The sequence below is a fragment of the Semicossyphus pulcher genome, unplaced genomic scaffold (genome assembly GCF_022749685.1).
Source record: "Semicossyphus pulcher isolate SPU_LCO1_2020_fin unplaced genomic scaffold, fSemPul1.0.p SCAF_25, whole genome shotgun sequence".
In the NCBI taxonomy this organism is placed as follows: Eukaryota; Metazoa; Chordata; class Actinopteri; order Labriformes; family Labridae; genus Semicossyphus; species Semicossyphus pulcher.
This window is the reverse complement of record NW_027211699.1, coordinates 7,579,361-7,596,883: the sequence shown is the minus strand read 5'-3', so window position 1 is coordinate 7,596,883 and position 17,523 is coordinate 7,579,361. Positions and strand designations below refer to the sequence as shown.

Sequence of the window (17,523 nt, the reverse complement as noted above, 5' to 3'; positions counted from 1 at the left end):
TTGTTAAAACCCCGAACTTGACAGTCTTTATCTCGGTTCCCAGCTTGATTCATCTGTCATCTGCCTGTCAAGAAAGTGACTGTCATTGCTTTCCTGGCATTACTAATGTGATGTGTCATAACTCATAAATTATATCAACATCATGATCACAATAAAAACCCATCAGTCTGAGCGTAAAGAGATGAGAGAGAACACACAGTGAGTAGACTGGGCTCAATAGACTTTAATGTATTATAGCTCCTAATAACTCATAAACTGTACATGTCATGATAGTGAGCATTGGTACAGTCGGTCATGTGCAATACTGATCATTTTGGAATATGAATGGAGTTTGTACTGAATACAATAGCAGAGATATAAATACAGTTGACGTCTATTGGATTGTTTTTAAATCTTAATAACTCAAAAAGTATAAAAGTTATCAATAAGAAAAGTCATCGCACCCATCTACAAACACTCCCGCACGGCTCGACGTACCAATCACTGCTGTGGCAGCACATACAAATCCAAGGAAAAGCCACTAATATCTCATGATATATGCAAATATGAATATTTTATGAAAATACCTTCGTTGTTCAGCACATGAACAGTATATGTGGCGTATATCAGTTTCTAATGAGTGAGAAAAGGCACAGAAGAAGAACAAAGAAGGAAGCAAAAGAACGCCGCTTTCAGCAATCACACCGAGTAATTACAAGTCAACGCCGACCTACTGTCAAACATATGAGGAGCCAACGCACCATATTCACACGGCGGCCAGTTTCCTCTGATGTTACGCTCAGAGACGCAAACTCAAACTGTGCTGCTGTGTTCTTGGTTTCAAATCACACAAAAGAAGGACATTTGTGAAATTGTTATCATAAAACCACTTCTCAATCGATTTAGCAACTTAAAGAGAAATGACTCCATATATAAAGTTTGAAAACTAGACTAAGCTAGGTCAGAACATCTAACGTTAGCATTCCAACAATGCTAGCTAACATGACTGTGGGTTAGCTATCATGGCCGTATTCTTTTTTTTACATAGCTTCTAGCTAGTAGCCTTTTCTATCCAATGGTTTGACACTGTTAAACAGTAATATTAGCTAGTACGACATTAAATGCTAATGCTAGCTGTTGTCTAATGGGAGCTATTGGGCTATTTTAACTTGAAATACAACCCAATGTCTCTCCAGATTTTCTCTATACATTGTCCTTTTAGTTGCTGATGAATTGATCCGTCCTCTTGCTAGCTAATAATTCTGTTTGACAGTGTCAAGCCTTATGCTAAGAGAGGGAAACTGCTAGCCTAATTCCTAGCTTAGAGTCATCGCATCTAGCTAATGGTCATGATAGCTAGCTAACGGTCATGTTAGCTAACATTGGGTTTATTGTTTATGTTGGCTAGTAATAGATTTAATGCCAGCTGTTGTCTAATGGATCTAATGGGTTAGCGCTCATGTTAGCTAGTAAGAGATTAAATGTTAATGTCAGCTGTTGTCTAATGAGAGCTAATTAGTTATTTTCACTTGAAATGTCCCCATGACCCTTTGGATTTTCACTACCCATTGTCTTTTTAGTGGCTAATAAATCAATCCATCCTCTTGCTAGCTCACATTTCTGTTTGATAATTAAGTCTTATGCTAAATTCCTAGCTTAGAGTCATCTCTGCTAGCTAACAGTCATGATAGCTAGTGTAGAAACAGAAATTAATACCAGCTAAATTACTAGCTTAGAGTCGTCTCCGCTAGCTAACTGTCATGATAGATAGCTTACAGTCACATTAGCTAGCACTGGGTTTATTGCTAATGTTAGCTAGTAAGAGATTAAATGTTGATGTTAGCGGTTGTCTAATGGGAGCTATTGGACTATTTTAACTTCCTCCGGATTCTCACGATCCATTGTCTTTTTAGTTGCTGATAAATTGATCCATCCTCTTGCTAGCTCACATTTCTGTTTGATAATTAAGTCTTATGCTAAATTCCTAGCTTAGAGTCATCTCTGCTAGCTAACAGTCATGATAGCTAGTGTAGAAACAGAAATTAATACCAGCTAAATTACTAGCTTAGAGTCGTCTCCGTTAGCTAACTGTCATGATAGATAGCTTACAGTCACATTAGCTAGCACTGGGTTTATTGCTAATGTTAGCTAGTAAGAGATTAAATGTTGATGTTAGCGGTTGTCTAATGGGAGCTATTGGACTATTTTAACTTCCTCCGGATTCTCACGATCCATTGTCTTTTTAGTTGCTGATAAATTGATCCGTCCCCTTGCTAGCTAGTTACTACTGCTGTTTGATAGTGTCAAGCCTTATGCTAAGGGAGGGATATTACTAGCTTAATTACTAGCTTAGAGTCATCTCAGCTAGCTAACAGTCATTATAGCTAGCTTACAGTCACGTTAGCTAGCATTGGGTTTATATAAAAATATAGTTTTTGTTATATATTTTTGATATTGATTTTCTACATTCATACGATGTGAAACCTACAAAACAGCAGCACAACATTATTAATCATTTTAGCTCCCCACCCTGAGCGTGACGTCAGAGAAAAAGGGCTTGAATATGGTGTCGGAAGAGCAACGTGGTGTAGCGTAGCGCTCAGGCAGAGAGGCAGCTTACAGTCACATTCCTATTTTCACACGGAAGCAAACGATCAGAGCACAGGATTGTAAAAAATACTAATCAGTTACAGTTCAACTAATATAACTAAACTTACTCGTATGATACTGTCTGTGGTGGATTGATGAAAAAATAAAGTCAGGAGGCTCCTTTTAAATATTGCAATGCTATCATTTTAGCATTCGGAAGCATTTCAAACAGCTAAATATTCTGGTCCAACTGAACATAACACTCACTGAACTATGAGCACAACTCAATCAGAAGGTTTACATTATGCTAACGTGTGCATGAATGGACTAAGGGCATGTAAGTATGCACATGTGCAGTTTGTGCATTTGAGAAGAGAAGCACTTCTTTTTGTAATACAGCTCAACTCCAACTCATCGAGGGGTAAGGCAGAGAAGTGCTTCGTAAGAGGGGAGAGCGTTGAGGGTCCAACTGCTGGTGTCTGCTAAGGTTTAGGGCTGAGTATAAAGGTCCTGCTTCAATCATGCTGCGTGTGCTTGGAGAGAACACATCAGTAAAGATGTTAGCTAGAAGGCCAGAAGAGAGGGTCCCTAATCAAGCTGGGAGTGGGGGCTAAGTATTTCTGTTTGGGCTGAGAGTATGAGTTAAGGCTTTTCTCTCTTCTACTCCGGCTGGGGCTGCTGAGCTGGTGTCTCATTGGCATTGTTGTCTGTGATCTTGTTCTCCAGCTCGTCGTCGGAGAGGAGGTCCAAGGAAGTACTGCCCTCCACCTGAAGCTGACGTCTGCCTGAGCGGCTGGAGGAGAAGCTGATGGGGCCGCCACGCCTGCAGGAGGAAGAGGGGCGGAGGTGTTTACACCTTTATCAAGGAGGCATTAAAAACAACTTAGTAGATAACGTCATCTTCTAAAAGAAGAAAAACCTAACTAATAAGTGGTGGATGTCAGACTGTGGATTGGCGGTTGGTACCTGAGGCGGTTCTTGAGTGTGTGGACCTCGCGGCTCAGCCCCTCGCTGGCCTCGGTGGCGTCATCCAGCTCTCTCTGCAGTTTCCTGCGGGAGGCGTTGGCCCTCGTCGCCTCCTCCTCCGCCTCCTCCAGCTGTCGCTTCAGCTGCTTCATGCGGGAGTTCCCCTTTTCCACCTTCACACACACACAAATACAAACACGTTCAAAGGGAAGCATTTTGATGGCAGCAGCGTCACTGTCTAATTAATTGAAGAAAGCTGAAGGAGGATATTATGATCAGAGGAATAACCATCAGCAACACATACTTGTTCTTTAAACTGGTCGGCGTGGCGACGCTCGTCCTCCACCTGCATGCAGATTTCTTTCAGCTTCTTCTCCGTCCTCCTCACGATCTTGTTGGCTGCAGCTCGCTCCCTTCAGTGCAGAACAAGTGATTATCTTAGACGGTTTATGTTTCTTCAAGCGCCCTACAAATAACTTTGAGTGTATTTAGTTCTCACTTGGCCTCCTGCTCCAGCTGCTCCTCCAGCTGTGCGATCTTGGCCTCCAGCGCGGTGATGGAGGCCTTGAACCTGCTCTTCACGGATCCCTCCAGCTCGCCCAGCTTGGCCCGCAGCTCCTTGTTCTGTCGCTCCAGCTGCTGACGAGCGTTCTCGCTCTTCTGGCCGGTGCTGCGCTCTGCGCTCAGCTCTGTGGTCAGAGTGTCCACCTGAGGGACGGAGGGAGGAGTATTATATGTGTGAACTTAAAGTGATAACCTCGAGGATTTTTATTTAAATAAATGTCTGTTGAGTCTCTATCTATCGATGAAGGATTGAGGCTATGGCCCACTGATGAAAGCCTTTGCATTTGCAGTATTATGGACTGTGTGGTGCAACTTGCGCGGAAAAATCACAAGCAGTGGTTTGTCTGTCAGAGAGGTTAGGTGGAGCTAAGCGGCTGCAAGTGTTGCGAGTAAACAGTAATCTACTATGGCTGAACAAACAAAGAAAAGATGGATGACTACAGATACAACTTCAACAAGAAGTGAAAATCCAAAGAAATGAAACAAACTCGACGCTCAGATGAAGCAAACAGTCTGAAAAGGAAAGCGACCGTCAGCGAGGAAAATCAAGAGTTACAACCGGAGCCAACCGTGGACGTCACACATGCAACACTGTCTGGATATCTGGGAAGAGTGCTCCTGCAATTACCGTTTATGGCTCTAGGTGCTGCCAAAGAGAGCGAAACTGAAATCTAACTTTGCAGGTTATTAAAGATGTTCTTCAGCTCACCTGCATTGTTGTCTTCCTGAAACGGTCGTTGAGCAGCTCCATGTTGCCCTGCTCCTCCTCCAGCTCCTCCTCCAGCTGAGCGATGCGAGCCTCCAGCCTCCTCTTCTCGTCCATCAGAGCAGACCTGACGCACACAGAGGAAAAAATAACGACTACATTCATCACCTCAACCTGTGGACAAAAAAATACCCCTACATGTTTTCAATGAGGGCTCGTCGACCTCGGGACATTCGTTAACATGAGCTCGTAGAAGCAGAAAGATGTGACGTCTCTTCATTAGAAGACATACTTGAAGAAAGATACATGATGGCACTTTTTCCATGCATAAATATTTACGTGTGAAGAAACTAAAATGTCATATAACCTGAACTTCACAAAGAAAAAGAGCAAATTGTGCCTCACATAAGAAATCAGTGGAGTGCAGACACGAGTAACTTACTTTCCAGACGTGCTGTTTGAGATTTCATCTTGCAGCTCGTCTCGTTCCTGCTCTGCGTGACGCCGGCCTCTCTCAGACGCTGCCAGGTCCTGCACAGAAAGTTCAAAGGTAAATTAACATGTCTCTATCATGAATATACGACACACCTCAACCCTGTAAATGCACAACGTTACATAATTATCAACACAAATGAAAGCAGCCCCGTCCCCCCTCCTCTACCTCGTGCAGCTGAACGATCTCCGCCTCCAGACTCTTCAGTTTCTTCTCGTTCTCCTTCGATATGGCGAAAATGTCGTCCCTCGAGGCTCGGGCGTCTTCTAACTCCCGCTGGTAATCCTTCATTTGTGCCTGAAGCAGAAAACATACAGTGAGAAAAGCAGCTTTCCGTCGTTCTCAGAGTGTAACTGACGCACACACGTGAATCAGGTAACCGTACCTGTAACTTGCGCAGCTGTTTGATGGCTTCGTCTCGAGCTTTGTTGGCTCCCTCGATGTGACCCTCGATATCCTTCAGATCCATCTCCAGCTTCTTTTTAGCCGCCACAGCCAAACCTCTCTGCTTCCTCTCGTCCTCCAGCTCTGCCTCCATCTCTCTCACCTGAAGAGCAGCCAGTACAAGCCTTTGATGTAACTCAGCAGTTGCTAAAAGGTCGTTATGTGACGTTAGGTGTTAGTCTTTACCTGTTTGACCAGCGCTCTCTTCTTCTCGTCGCTCTGGTCGTCCCGGCCCTGCAGGTCCCTCTCGTACTGAGCCTTCATGGCCTGCATGTTGACCTCCAGACGCAGCTTGGCGTCCTCGGTGGCCTGTAGCTCATCCTCCAGCTCCTCTAGCTGCGTCTTCATCTCCTCCAGCTGCTGCTCCAGAGTTCGCTTGGACTTCTCCAGCTCGTGGACCTGAAGGCGAGGAGAGAAGCAGGAGGATCAGTGAGCAGTTACGGAGAGACCACAGCTGAACAAACGGTCTGATCCTAACACTCACGTTCTTGCCCACATCGTCCTTGGAGCTCATCAGATCTTCCATTTCAGCACGAAGCTGCTTGTTGACCCTCTCCAGCTCCTCTTTGGCCTCCAGCGCCTCGTCCAGAGCTCTGGTCATGGACAGAGCTTTGGTCTCCTTCTCTCGGGCCTCGGCTTCAGCGCGGTCACGCTCCTCCGCGTAGCGAGCCGAGATGCTCTTCTCCTCAGCCAGCATCTTCAGAGGAGGACATCTGTATGTTATCGAATGTTTGTAGTTCATGAGAAAAACGTTTAAAACCAGCATCGGGGCGTTCTCACCTGATCGAACTTCTTCTGTTTCTTCTCCAGGTTGGAGACGATCTGTCTCTGGTGATCCAGGTCGACTGTGAGATCATCCAGCTCCTGCTGCAGACGCGTCTTTGTCTTCTCCATCTTCTCAAAGCCGATGGTCTTCTCCTCCAAACGCTGGCTGGACATCTCCAGGTCCTTCTGCAGCTTCTTCTTCGTCTCCTCCAGGCCGTCGATTGTTCCCACATCATCCTCCAGCTTCTTCTTGCTCTCTGAAAGCTACAAACAAACACTTGAGTTACTGCCACAAAGCCCTTAAAAGAAAACCAGCATAAACACAGAATAAATCTCCTACCTGAGCCTGCAGGGTCAACATCTGCTTCTCCAGATTCTTGCGCGCCTCCTCGTCCTCCTCCTGCTGCTCCTGCACAGCGTTCTTCTCCTCCTCCAGCTGGCGTATGCGACTGCTGAGGTTCAGCTTCTGACGAGTCTCCTCCTGGAGCAGCTCCTGCACCAGAAGTTGTTTCCAGTTTAGTAGAAAGTTTGCAGTAAGATGAGCTGATGATCAGAGAGTCTGAGTGTCACCTGTGTGTCTTGCAGCTGACTGTCCAGTCCGGCAACATCTTTGGCCATCTTGGTTCCCTTCCTCTCTGCATCTTCCAACATGGCCGACACGTTGTCCAACTCAGTCTGCATGGAGAGGTAGTCGGTTCAGGAATCATCAAAACAAACATCTTAGTCACACTGTATAAATGAAACACGTTACTAACCTGCAGTTTGTGTGAGCGCTCGGCCAGCTCTCCCTTGGCCCTCTCTCCCTCGGTGGCCCGGGCCATCAGCTCCTGCAGCTGAGACTCCACCTTCTTCCTCTTGTGCTCGGAGTCGGTCTTTGCCTGCTGCAGGCTCTTCACCTCGCAGGCCAGCTCCTTGTTGGCGCTCTCCTGGCTCTGCTTGGTCTTCTCCAGGTTGGCCTTGAACTGGACATAATCAGCAACAAACATGAGTGTATCAGATGATGCAGGGATGTTGCTTATGTCCGACCATGTGCAGAGAGGTGTGTTACCCTCTTGGCCTGCTCCAGCTGCTCAGACAGCTCCTCCAGCACCGTGCCGTGTCTCTGTCTCATCTCCTGGATCTGAGATTCGTGGTTTTTAGTCTCGTCATCGATGGTCTTCTTCAGCTCTGCAACCTCCTGTTCACGCTTGGTCCTACGATTAAACACAGAAAACTCTTAACCTTCCTGTTGACTATCTTCTGTTAATGATTTTAAACAAAGCAGAGGATCGTACCGAAGCTCCTGCTGGGCAGCGGTTGTGTCTAAGGTGTCCTCCAGTTCAGTCTTCAGGGCCTCCAGCTCTTCACTCAAGTCCCTCTTGAGTTTCTCCGCCTTGTTTCTGGCCACTTTCTCTGAATCGAGGTCCTCCTGCAGCTCTGCCAGCTGAGCCTGCATCTCCCTCACTTGTTTCAGAGCGTTGTTCTTCTGGCTCACCTCGTCTTCACCCCTGTGAACCAGCGGGAACGATGAAGAACACGCAACAAAACCACAGACAGAACGTAGGCGCAAAATTCTCAGTGATTAAGTATTTGATTTAATTTCAGTTTAGTAAATTTAGTAAAGGAAAACAGAAACTAAAGTAGACACATAGATTCAGGAGGAATTCTTAAAGCCCCCCTCCAGTGAAAATCAAGTGTTCAACCTTGTAAACATCTCCATGTGGTGTTCTTCATGTGCTACAAGACATATCAGGGACAACATCAGCAGTCATCGCCCTGGCTGCGCCTGTCTGCTTTTAAACTGCAGTGTACCAAGAACAGGCTGAACAACACATTTTCAGATTGGCAGGTTTGTGATGTCACAAACCTAAGGAGCCAATCCCGTTAATGGACGGGGTGACGCTATGCATATCATTATGTGTAACCTATGGCAACCACTTCGGCGATGCTCGGGCCAGCTGTAACCGTCAGCGTAATTTTTGCAAACTCACTACTGACTACTAACGTTAATGTTACTTCTACTAATTACTACATTTCAAGCTGCTAAGTTGCCACTAAACCATGGCAGGGACGTGTTTTGTTTTCATGACGGAGGGGGCGGTTGGAAATGTGCATAGTGGGCGGGGCCTGTGCTGATTGTAAATTTTTAATGAGGGAGAAGGAGGAGATGCCTTGGCTGGATTTTTACGAGGTGATTAAACATATTCTAACATCTTAAAACATGACTGCAGCTGCTCTTTAAGGAATAAACCATCTTGACGATTATTTCTAGCTGAAGATATTGAAAAATATTAAATCATATTGAAAGAATAAAACCTTGAAACCACCAAACTAAGATGTCTTATTTTATTTCAGTCAAACTAACGTTTGTAATGGTTTGAACAAAGCTTGTGTTTGCCGCCTCGGCTCCGACCTCATCACTCCTCGCAGATCTATTTTACATGCAGGAATTTGAGGAGTGATGAGATAATACCTAAAAGCCCTCCAGCCGGAGCCTGCAGGTGGATGCTGGTGGGGGTGGAAGGGCTGAAAGCATGAGTGCTGTACTGCTGTGGGGCAGCGGTGGCCATGAGCAGAGCAGAGGGAGAGAGCGGAAATCTTACAGCTTAAATAGACGCTAAATTGGGAGGAAGTGTTTGTCAGCTGATTGTGGAGAACGACGCATGGCAAGTGTTAAATCAGAGCAGCTCGAGTCGCCTGCCTGAACTGGCTCGCAGGCTAGAAAAACGATTCATTTTGTATGCAAAAAATCTCATTAATTATTCTTTATTAATGCCTAATTTCCCCTTTCTCACATTGTAAGATGATGCTGCAATAATTCTACGCTGTAAACTTTGGTCTTTCTGAAGTGAGGGAACTCTCCACTAGGTGGCAGCAGAGTCACTGTTTTATCATAGAAGCTGTCAGCTGTAATTGTCACTATTTAGCACTTACCAATACAATTCTTCTTTTTATTTTTATATCTTATCTTTATGTTTATCTGGTGTTTTATCAATTTTTCATCATTATTATTTTTACTCTATTTTCCGTCTTTGTTTGACGGTAGAACTTTGCTCCTGCTGTCTATAAAAGGTGCTACATACTTTATGTTTGCTTGCCTGCTACATCAGACCAGACAAATAGTATGCACACTAACGCACGGCCTCATACAGCTGACACATTCTGATGCAGTGAGGATCCGTGAACGAATACAGGCAACATGTCAAAGGGGAAAACAACAAAAGCTCAGAGGCTAATTCAGTCTTTCCACGACGATCAGATCGCTCCAATAAAAAGGCAGCACAAAGCAAACAGCAGGTGTGAATGTATCCTGCAGCAGTGTTAGTGTGATGACCGTGCAGTGCAGGTATGTGGCACTTATCTCAGGCTGACTCACATCATGAAGCAGATTCTCAATGAGTCAATCTGAAAACTCTAACAGCCATATTTAGCTCACACGCAGTTATGTAAGGCTCGGCTCGCTGAAGCAGTGACGGCGTTTAAATCACTTCTTCAGCTTTTATGTGATTATTGCTTTCACTCTTACACCTCTATACTCTCCAGCTTTCTACAGCTCTTGTCTTGCTGTTTCCTGTTTTTACTCTGTTTGTCTCAGTTATTGAAGACCACAGTCTCATACCTGGCCTGCATCATCTGCTGCTCGTCCTCCTTCTTGCCCATCTGGACCTTCAGCTCCTCTATCTGAGCCTGCAGCTCGCCGATCTGGTCCTGAAAGTCGGTCGTCTCCCCGTCCAGCTTCCTCTTCGCCTTCTCCAGCTCCTGACGGGTCTTCTCCTCCTTCTTTAGCCTCTCTGAGTAAGAAAAGAGAGTCAATAAATGTTCTTTTCCTTCTGTACATTCTGTACTCGAGTTTCCTCCCTTACCCTCCAGGTCGACCATCATCATCTCCTGCTTGTTCTTGACCTTGCCCAGGTTCTTGGCCTTCTCTTCCTCTTCAGCGAGCATGGAGGTCATCTCATTGATTCGGTCCTCCATCAGCTTCTTCTCCTAAAGGACAGAGACACAGGCAGGCTGATGATGTAACGGCTTCTTAGGGAAACAAACCTTCACAACACAATACCTCCGTCCATCCTGCACACTCAGACCTTCACATCTTTTTCTCTCTCACCTTGTGGAACTTGGAGTTCTGGTCTTCTAGCAGCAAAATGTCCTCTTCAAATTTCTTCATTTTGGCCTCAGCGGTCACTTTCTCCAGCTGCAGCTTCTGCCTGCCCGCCTCCTCCTCATCCAGCTGTTCCTCCAGGTCCTACACACAGAATAAACATAATTTTTGTTATCTCAGTAATTAGAATAAGCAATATTTTTTACATCTATTCCCAAGAGTAAGCCTGTACTTCAGTGTTGTGTGAGTAATTGCTCACCGTGATGTGGGACTGCATCTTCTTCTTCTCGTTCTGCATGCCCTGGGTCCTCTCCTCTTCCTCCTCCAGCCTGGACTCCAGGTCGTGAAGGATCTCCTCCAGCTCCTGCTTTTTGGACGCCAGGCGAGCTCTCATCTCCTCCGCCTCTGCGAACAGCTCCGTCTCTGCCTGCAGCTGCTCTGCCAGGATGTTCTTCTCCTCCATCAACTGCGAATCAGTAGCGTTAAAACTTTCAATAAAACATCCTTAAACATTTAATGTAGTTAGTTAGAATTTGGTCCTGATGCTGCAGAGCGTTGCTGTTGCTTCAACTGACCTGCTGGTGTTTCCGCTCCATCTCCACCAGCTCTCCCTCCACCTTGGTCTGCTTCTCCTTCACCTTCACCAGCTCCTCATCCTTCGCCTGCATCTCCTCCTCCTGCCTCGTCACCTGCAGCAGAGGCTTCACCTGCGCGGACAGAGGAGACGGACAGTTACTAGAACACATGGAGTCTGCTGCACAAACACGCGTGATACCATGAATACACAAAAAGCACACACCTTTGTGAAGAGTCTCCACCACTGCCAGTGACGCAGCTTCAGGTAGGCGGCACAGTTCCTCTGCAGGACCTTCAGAGCGCTGAGCTGCTGCTGCTTCTTGGCAAAGGCCCTGAGACAGAAGATTTAGAGAGACAACAGCGATCAAATATACAGAAACAACATTGGCGTTGGATCTGGAATGCAGAGCGTCCCTTACTTGCGTGCCAGATATCCCCGACAGACGGCCTGGAAGTAGATGATGATGTCGGTGATCTTCAGGTCCCTCTCCTCCTCCAGGTGAGCCAGGACTCCGGCCCTGAAGAAGATCTTGCTCTGACCGATGCGGAACAGGTTCCCGTCCAGCTCCAGGGCTTTAATCTACAAACGACAGGCAGAGACGATTTAATCAAGACCTCTGTGTCGTTGTCTAAGTAACCGTTGTTCATATCACGGGAATGGAAAAGCTTTTTCTTCATTTATTTGAAGCTAAAATTCTGCACTTTATCAGTGGAGGTTTTTAAACACTGATATCAAGGCTGCTTGGGTGATGTATGCTCATATTACCTTGTCTATGTCTTTATGGTATGGTTTTCCATGTCTACCATGCACACACGTTTTGTATTTTTGTATGAAACAAATAAACAAAACTTTAAAGGGGAGAAGGAGACGATCTGTTGGAGGTCACAGAAGTAGAAATGTCTATTTTTTAAGATTTCTGTCTTAATAACGTAGAATAAACATTTGCCTATCGTAGACATAAAAAGAAATAAGAGCCTTTGTGCTCCAAGAAAGCACGACGCCCGAGTGCTCACCATCCTCTCACAGGCCTGCTTGCCGTCCATGAAGCCCTTGGGAATGGCGTTAGGAGTGAGGATCTCATACCTGCACACGGAGCAGAGAGAGAGAGGAGCGTCACGAGGAGGAAGAGTTAAAGTCCAGCTTCATACAGGTTCATGTGAAACAGGGAGAGAAACAGGTGGCCCTTTTCTTTTAATAGCTTCCATGTCATGTGACCGAGTGTCCTCAAATCAATGTCAGATGTTAAAACTCACTTTGATGCACATAAATATCCAACAGTTGCTTTTATATAATCACAACAGTGATGTACTCTGTAATAAAAAGGTATATGATTGTGTTTTACACCACACTAGTTAAGTCGTTGACAACTCTACCTCTGTCTGAACTCCTGGAACACGATGCGGTTGGGGAAGCCCTGTCTGCAGATACGGATCCCCTCCAGCACCCCGTTACACCTCAGCTGGTCCAGAACCAGGTGGGGGTCCAGTTTACCCGCCTGCAGGAGGTGTTTCAGTTAATGATCGAAATGAACACTATATTGTCCGTCCTCAGTTGTAGACCGCCTTCATACTCACCCTCTTCTCGTGGTTGGGGATGATGCAGCGCACAAAGTTGGGGTTGGTGTTCCTCAGAGTTGCCATCAGCTTAGATAGCTGCTCCTTGTACAGCTGTCCCACCGTGCGGAACATGCCCTTCTTGGTCTTGTAGGCGGCGCCGAACGCCGTCTCGTTCATGCCCGCGACCTGGTCCAGACCCACGATTCTGTCCACTGATGAGGAGAGAGAGGACGATGACTGTGTTAATAATGCAGGCAATGTTTAAATCCATTGTGGATGTTCATCAGGAAAAGTGTTCAATCGAGTAGGATTTGCTCTTTTCTAGTTTTTTAAGAAAGCATGAAGACAGACGATGATGCTTTCTCTTACACCCCCTCCTGCTGAACAATCCATCATTCGAATATCATGCTACAGCGATATCTACCTAAGACACAAAAATAAACTCGTTTTTTTAACGTACATGAGAACATTGCTGGAGCTGTGAGGTCATTGGGCTAGTTCGTATCAAGCACTGGATTAAATCTAAAGAACACCTGTTAAATAAAAGTAATCAGAAGGATTATTCAGTGCACTTATTTCCTTCCTGTTACACATGGCAGAATTTCTTGGAATGTTATCACCAAATGTGTTTCATTATATATGACATGAGAACAAATTCTCCAGATATAAAGGTCAAAAGGTCACAATAGTACAGATCTTAACATTATGAGGAATGTTAAAAGTTTTCTCACAATTGCTTAAGTAAAAAAGAGCTACTAAACAGTTAAGTACATTTTAGAGTTGTGTACTTTTGTTGCAAAACAACCAAAATTTAAAATGTATATAATTATTTTGATTGAATTTAACTAGACAACGTGCGCCTAAATCAAGGACACAATTAATTATGCGAAGCAGCCCTCCATCTCCCAGCTTACTTACTAAATAAGATGAACGTCACACACATGGATCAGATATCTGCTGTAAGGGTTCCTCATGTATTTAATACATTCAGCACATATAATTTATTTAATAGCACTAATAACACATGAACGTCAATTAATTCTGGACCCACTTAAAGCTCCTGTGAGGAACTTTCAGTTTGTGTTGATTTTGGCGCCCCCTGTGGACAAAGTGGTACCTCTTATCCAGGGGTGGCCAACCCCCTGTTCCTGGAGGGCTACCTTCCTGCATGTTTTAGGTTTCTCCGCACTCTAACACACCTGATTCAAATGTTTCGCTCGTTACCAATCCCCTGAAACGCTTCAGTTGGTTGATAACGAGCAGATCATTCAAATCAGGTGTGTTAGAGTGTGGAGAAACCTAAAACATGCAGGAAGGTAGCCCTCCAGGAGCAGGGTTGCCCACCCCTGCTCTTTTTTTTTAACAAACATATCAGTTGCTGTGAATCTTTTCTGTGGGAAATATAGTAAAAAGGCTGATTTGGGAGCACAAAGTTAATGGCCTGTTCTGACACCTACCCCCCGACAGTGGTTACAGACATTAAAAATAACTCTATAGACATAATCAGTCTCGTCTCTGAGGGTCTCGGTTGCTTTTGTAGGTCATATAAAGTCATCAGTATGAATTTCAGTCCGTTTCATAACCAGCTAAAAACTCCTCACAGGAGCTTTAAACTATTTAATTTGGACGCTTCTTTTTCTTCCCATCTGCTGTTTTCTTAGACGCACGCGCTCTGTGTGAAGAGACTGTTTAATCACTGGGATATATTATATATCACCTGACTGCAGCTTTGCATAGACTAAATATCTTTTGGTTGGATAAAGAACATTTGTTATTTTTAGGTGGGGTGAGCCCTTTTAAAGCAACAGCAGTTTCCATATTGTGCCCGTCAAAATGCATCCACAAGAGCAGCGAGTTAGACGAGCTTTTTATCGTACATTAATTTCAAGCTGTTTCCTGTTGTTTGAATTCACTTTGTACCAGAAAACAAAACTTTAATTTTGTTCTTTACCTGGTTACATTCAAGCAATGGTCTTTGGAGTTTTTACTGTGGCATTCATGAAGGAATGACTTATTTTAGTGTCAGAAAGTACAACAGGAGTTCAGCCATGCAAAGCCAGAGGGGAGCTTTAAGATGCAGCCAGGACAGGACAGGAAACTAATGAGACCTCCAGCACAGAGGATGGGGAGAAGGCAGCCGTACACAAAGGTTAAGGGTTACTATCATTCACCTGGAGCTTCATGGAGCCCAGACACATTGTCATAGAAAGAGGCTCTCTGAAACGTCTGAATGTCTACAGCAGCAGAGACACAGACAGGAAGAGAAGACAGGAGAGTGAGAGAGGAAAACAGTGTGCATGCAGACGCAAACGCCCGTCACTCACACGCCCACAAACATCCACAAGGTTTCAGAAGAGCTGATTAGCTGTTAAAAGAGACGACTGAAGAGTTAATGTCAGTTCATGCACTGTTATAATACAATATGTGCATCGTTATTTAGAGCTTGTGTTGGGTTATTACAGCTGAACAATAAATTCAGTCTTCTTACAGATAAAACTGTAATTCAGTCTTCTTAATAATTAATTTAAGTTGACTCACCGTCTTTCCAGAGCTCGGCCACAAACTTGTCAGTGGACTGGTGCAGCAGCGTGGCCACGTTGTCGTTGAGTGGATCCATGTTCTTCATGAGCCATTCGTCAGCTTTGTAGTCCACCTGAGGGAACACGGTGAGCGTGTTTTAGACGTCAAAAGGTTCAACTGTGTTTATCTAAAAGATCAAACACATTCAGGCTCAGGAAGCAAAGACAACACATCATTCCTGTTAGAAGATCTGTACTGACTACAATAGATAGATCACAGACTGTATAAAAAGATGGACGACATGACAGCTGCCTAAAAGTGAAGGCAAACCCTCTCCATTGCCCCCTGCTGACTGGCTGCAGTCATAAGGTCATAAGTCCCGCCTCCTCCATGTTAACAGATGGGACATGAGTCAAACTTTAAAATCTAAATACACGTCAAACATTGTTTCTGTCATTATAGTTAGTTCTTATGCTGATTTATGTCCAAGTGTTCATTTTTCTGACACTTTAAATTAGTTGTTTGATTTGGACCTCATGATTGACAGCTCTGTTGACAAATCATGCTCCTGCAGCGTTCTGTTCCCGAGTAGCAGAGTGGTGAACAAAGGAGTACTTCAGTCTGACCTCATTAGAACCTGGGACCTGTATCAGCGTGGTTTGGGTCAGACACAAGGAAACACAAACCAGTGAAATAGATCTGACTATTTGTTTTTTAAAGCTTTAAAAGGATTAGCTCCTTAAAACGTCTCTGCCAATAGTGTCTCATTTCACATGAAGTCCTTTCAACGGTTTTAAATCTGATTTAAAGACCCACATGTTTTCCCTCGCTTTCAAATCAGTCTGATCGTTCTCTGTTGCTGCTTATTTATCTCTCCCTTCTTTCCATCTTCTTACACTGTTTCTAATTATAGTTGTTTACTGACTATCTTTCTTACGCTATGATTAAAGGCTCTTTATTGCACTACTCCTTTAATCATGTATACCTGCTCTGAGGCAGACTCTAAACTGCCGGCATCGACTGTAAAACACTTTGGGTCAACTCCTGTTGTTTGCCTTTATTGATTAGGACAGTGAAGATGTGGGGAAGAGAGAGAGAGAGGGGGGGGTGAAACCTGCGGCTGATGCAGTGAGGACTTTACCTCTGTGTATGGGGCACCTGCTCTACCAGCTGAGCTAAACCAGCGCCCCGTTCTCCTGTTATTTTTAAATGCTCTACTTAAATAAAAGATACATTACTAAAATAAGAACACCAAGAAAAACACTTCTTATGATTCGGTTGCGCAACGTTCGGCATCCTGACAGCAAAGAAGCAGATTTCCTTCACGTGTCATCCAGTCATTGTTCCTTCATTATCCTCATGTTAACAGTGTAAAAGAAGAGATGCTTTAAATATAGAATATGAGAGGACTGTGATGAACTGCTGCTGCTCTGGTGCTTCATCCGTCCATCGTACGTCTTGACTGACTGATATTTGGCTCCGACAGTGTTTCCAGATACCCTGCAGTTGTTTAATCTAACAGGCAGTTCCAGATGTGCTCCATGCAACACAATGAGCGCACGGCCTGATACACAACACTGACATAATAAGAAGCTGTGTTGGGTTGTAACTCAACCATCTGGCACTTGAACTTAAAAGACTTTATAGAACATATTTGACTGACAGTCAGATCTGACTGTGTGTTTCTGTGCTGAGGGGATTAGTAACATGAGGATGTTCAAGTATGTGCTTTCCAAACTTACTATGGAGGATGTTGGATTAAAGCGAAACATAATAAGCAATTGACAGTCGGAAACTTGAGATGAGGATTGCAAGATCTCCACACGGATTTCATCAGAATCCTGGAAAAGCAAACCCACAATTTCTGCTCTTCTCTCCTCCAGCGTCCGTCCATCATGCAGGGTTAGTTTGATGAAGTTCAAATATATCCCTGGCTCTAATGAGGAATTCAGGATGAACATGAGGTTTTCACCTGTTTGACTCGTGTCCAGTTCTGCTGCTCTTCATGCACAAATGTTCCAGAGAGGAAAAAGAGACAGGTAAACCTAATTAAAGCATCTCTCAGGGGATGAGATCAGCTTTCACGCCTCCTCTCAGGAATGCTGCGGTGTATCGTTTTCTCGTTACAGATGGCAGACCACCGCACGGAGGTGAAAGTTGAAATCCTCTGTTATGTAACCGCCAGGCACCAAAAAGTCGATCTTACACCAATGTGAACCAGATGTGGGTTTCCTACAGCAGCAGCACAACAACTGCACTATTGTTTTCAGGCAATGACCTGGT

At 44.7% G+C, this 17,523-nt stretch overlaps 1 protein-coding gene across 1 annotated transcript in view; it reads right to left on the bottom strand.

Annotated features, from left to right (window-relative positions):
* Positions 1 to 208: 208 nt before the first annotated feature.
* Positions 209 to 17,523, bottom strand: part of LOC138604076 (myosin-10-like) — a 65,609-nt gene continuing 48,294 nt past the window's right edge. The window contains exons 16-42 of the mRNA XM_069675912.1: positions 15,259 to 15,373; positions 12,739 to 12,932; positions 12,538 to 12,659; positions 12,178 to 12,247; positions 11,583 to 11,743; positions 11,387 to 11,495; positions 11,163 to 11,294; positions 10,847 to 11,053; positions 10,594 to 10,731; positions 10,349 to 10,472; positions 10,105 to 10,276; positions 7,781 to 7,993; positions 7,555 to 7,699; positions 7,262 to 7,468; positions 7,077 to 7,181; positions 6,847 to 6,999; positions 6,522 to 6,770; positions 6,226 to 6,438; positions 5,928 to 6,140; positions 5,683 to 5,844; positions 5,466 to 5,594; positions 5,247 to 5,335; positions 4,808 to 4,931; positions 4,034 to 4,242; positions 3,839 to 3,947; positions 3,535 to 3,707; positions 209 to 3,391 (exon numbers count right to left, since the gene is read on the bottom strand). Of these exons, the coding sequence (XP_069532013.1) occupies positions 3,229 to 3,391; positions 3,535 to 3,707; positions 3,839 to 3,947; positions 4,034 to 4,242; positions 4,808 to 4,931; positions 5,247 to 5,335; positions 5,466 to 5,594; positions 5,683 to 5,844; positions 5,928 to 6,140; positions 6,226 to 6,438; positions 6,522 to 6,770; positions 6,847 to 6,999; positions 7,077 to 7,181; positions 7,262 to 7,468; positions 7,555 to 7,699; positions 7,781 to 7,993; positions 10,105 to 10,276; positions 10,349 to 10,472; positions 10,594 to 10,731; positions 10,847 to 11,053; positions 11,163 to 11,294; positions 11,387 to 11,495; positions 11,583 to 11,743; positions 12,178 to 12,247; positions 12,538 to 12,659; positions 12,739 to 12,932; positions 15,259 to 15,373 (4,200 nt within the window). The 3' untranslated portion in view covers positions 209 to 3,228. The remainder of the gene's footprint in view (positions 3,392 to 3,534; positions 3,708 to 3,838; positions 3,948 to 4,033; positions 4,243 to 4,807; positions 4,932 to 5,246; positions 5,336 to 5,465; positions 5,595 to 5,682; positions 5,845 to 5,927; positions 6,141 to 6,225; positions 6,439 to 6,521; positions 6,771 to 6,846; positions 7,000 to 7,076; positions 7,182 to 7,261; positions 7,469 to 7,554; positions 7,700 to 7,780; positions 7,994 to 10,104; positions 10,277 to 10,348; positions 10,473 to 10,593; positions 10,732 to 10,846; positions 11,054 to 11,162; positions 11,295 to 11,386; positions 11,496 to 11,582; positions 11,744 to 12,177; positions 12,248 to 12,537; positions 12,660 to 12,738; positions 12,933 to 15,258; positions 15,374 to 17,523) is intronic.